The 2,500-nt window shown below is 44.5% G+C and overlaps 1 protein-coding gene across 1 annotated transcript in view; it reads left to right on the top strand.

Annotated features, from left to right (window-relative positions):
- Nucleotides 1-2,500, top strand: part of dnah6 (dynein, axonemal, heavy chain 6) — a gene marked incomplete at both ends in the record, with an annotated part of 66,113 nt that overhangs the window by 19,315 nt on the left and 44,298 nt on the right. Inside the window, 3 exons of the mRNA XM_080851363.1 lie at nucleotides 72-209; nucleotides 579-746; nucleotides 1,586-1,734. Of these exons, the coding sequence (XP_080707489.1) occupies nucleotides 72-209; nucleotides 579-746; nucleotides 1,586-1,734 (455 nt within the window). The remainder of the gene's footprint in view (nucleotides 1-71; nucleotides 210-578; nucleotides 747-1,585; nucleotides 1,735-2,500) is intronic.

The following is a 2,500-nucleotide window of genomic DNA, read 5'->3' as shown; positions in this document are numbered from 1 at the left end:
GATGGATTTGTTGAAAGCCAGTAGCAGCAGCAGTAAACACTGTCGTGTTTGGTGTCTGCATCCCTGCTCAGATGATGGGGACGTTCTTCAGCGGTCTGGCCCAGTCAGGAGCCTGGTGTTGCTTTGATGAGTTCAACCGCATCAACATCGAGGTGCTGTCTGTCATTGCCCAGCAGCTCATCACCATCAGGAACGCCAAAGCAGCCAAGGTGACACGTCATCAGAGTTTTACTTCTGTACCAAAGAGATGATGTGTGATGTGTGTTATCTGCTGCTCACCACTGACACTGCAGCTTACCTACAACTGTATTTGTGTTGTGTTGTATTGTCTTTATACCTACTGTGTGTGTGTGTGTGTGTCATACATGTGTGTGTGTGTCATACATGTGTTTGTGTGTGTGTGTGTGTGTGTGTGTCATGCATGTGTGTGTGTGCGCGTGTGTGTGTCATGCATGTGTTTGTGTGTGTCATGCATGTGTATTTGTTTGTGTGTGTGTGTGTGTGTCTGTGTGTGTGTGTGTGTGTGTGTGTGTGTGTGTGTGTCATGCATATGTGTGTGTGTTGTTTCTGCCATGCAGTTGTCTCGCTTCATGTTTGAGGGGCGAGAGATCCGGCTGGTGATGACCTGTGCCGCCTTCATCACCATGAACCCTGGTTACGCCGGCCGCACGGAGCTGCCCGACAACCTGAAGGCTCTCTTCAGACCCATCGCCATGATGGTGCCCAACTACGCCCTCATCGCCGAGGTAACAAAATAATGGCACATAGTTGCTACTGTAGTTAAGCAATAAGCCCCAAGAGTGCCATTAAACCCCCTGACCTGTTTTAAAATCAGCGCAAACCACGGACTCGCGGGGCTTATTGCTTTTCTAAAACTGTTACTACAAATATTTGATATGGTTTCATAAATAAAGACAATTCAATTTGTAGCTACTGTAGTATTTGATAAGGGGGTGGATAGAAAAGGCATTTATTGCTGAAGTTTACTCAGTTTAATCTCTACCAAAACATAAAATATGCTTTAACTTACTATGGTTGGATAGTTTTAGAGTCAGAGTCAGAGACAACTAAGGGGTGGATAGAATAGGTATTTATTACTGAAGTTTAGTATTAATAGTATACGATTAGTATATAATCAGTACGTATTTATATTAACCATCTCTACCAAGAAATAAAATGTGTTTTATTTTACTATGGTTGGATAGTTCAAGAGTCAGACAGACTAGAGAAGAAAAAAAGGGATTTAGACTTCCAGCAGATTCCTCTCTCTGTCTTGTGCAGCAACTGACAATGGGTTCAATTCAATTCAAGTCAATTTTATTTGTATAGCGCCATAACAATACAATTGCCTCTAGGCGCTTAACAGAGCCCAGAGCCTAAACCTAAACCCCCTTACTGCATGCACAATGTCAACAGGGGCCAGGAAAAACTCCCTGTTAGGCAGGAAGAAACCTTAGGCAGAACCACGGCACATAAGGGGGGACCCATCTGCTTGACGTCGGCCGGGTGGAGACAGGAAGGTGGTTGTCACTGTGCGTATCCACCTGTCCCCACCCCTCCTCTAATGTGCCTCTGGTCTGCCCAGGTGATCTTGTACTCGGAGGGCTTCGAGTCGAGCAAGACGCTGGCGAGGAAGATGACTCAGATGTACAAGCTGTGCAGCGAGCAGCTCTCCCAGCAGGACCACTACGACTTTGGCATGAGAGCCGTCAAATCCGTGCTCGTCATGGCAGGGTAAGGCGCCGCAGCGACCAGAAGTGTGTGTCATCATACCTATGTCATGTTCACGTGACTGAAACTCGTGAGGTCCGTGATTGAAATCTGTGAGCCACCCCCACCACCCACTCACATGAACAATATTGATACATATATTAATTAAAAAAGTTAAAAACTGTTACATTCGCAGGAGTTTTGTAAAAAATGCAGGTCTATGTTCAGCCCATACAGATACAAGAAGTAGTTTATTGATGATGGTGCTGACTTGCTGAAACACCATTGACTCGGAACTGCTACAGAGTCGCACAGTGCGAACACGGCAGTCTCTCAGTTGCACTGTTCAGCTGGTATTCTGTTGGACTTGTAATTATTATTCAATGCTACTGAGTGTGAAATCTGTGAGATTTAATGAGATCCGTGTGATTTAGTGTTGAGAATCTGTGAATCTCATGGATAAAATGTGATACTTGACAGATTTGTGTGTCTGTGTGTGCGTATGTGTGAGTGTGCATGTGGGTGTGGGTGTGTGTATGTGTGTGTGTGTGTGTTTGTTAGGATGAAGGGAGGGAAAACAAAGGGAGAGAATAGAGCTAAATAAACAATGAGAAATAAATGAACTACAATAGAAAGACTTCCTCCATCTTAATCTTGTGGGGCAGCATCATCATCATTTTTTTATACAGTACACAGTGCTGTGCTGTGCTGAGTTGAATCCTTCATGTTTTGTGTGTGTGTGTTTTTTTTGTTTTGTGTGTGTTCAAGTATTACTGTGGGTGCACGCATG

Source organism: Sprattus sprattus (assembly GCF_963457725.1).
Source record: "Sprattus sprattus genome assembly, chromosome: 14".
NCBI lineage: Eukaryota > Metazoa > Chordata > Actinopteri > Clupeiformes > Clupeidae > Sprattus > Sprattus sprattus.
The sequence above is the reverse complement of the archived record's forward strand: the minus strand, read 5'-3'. Positions and strand labels throughout refer to the sequence as shown.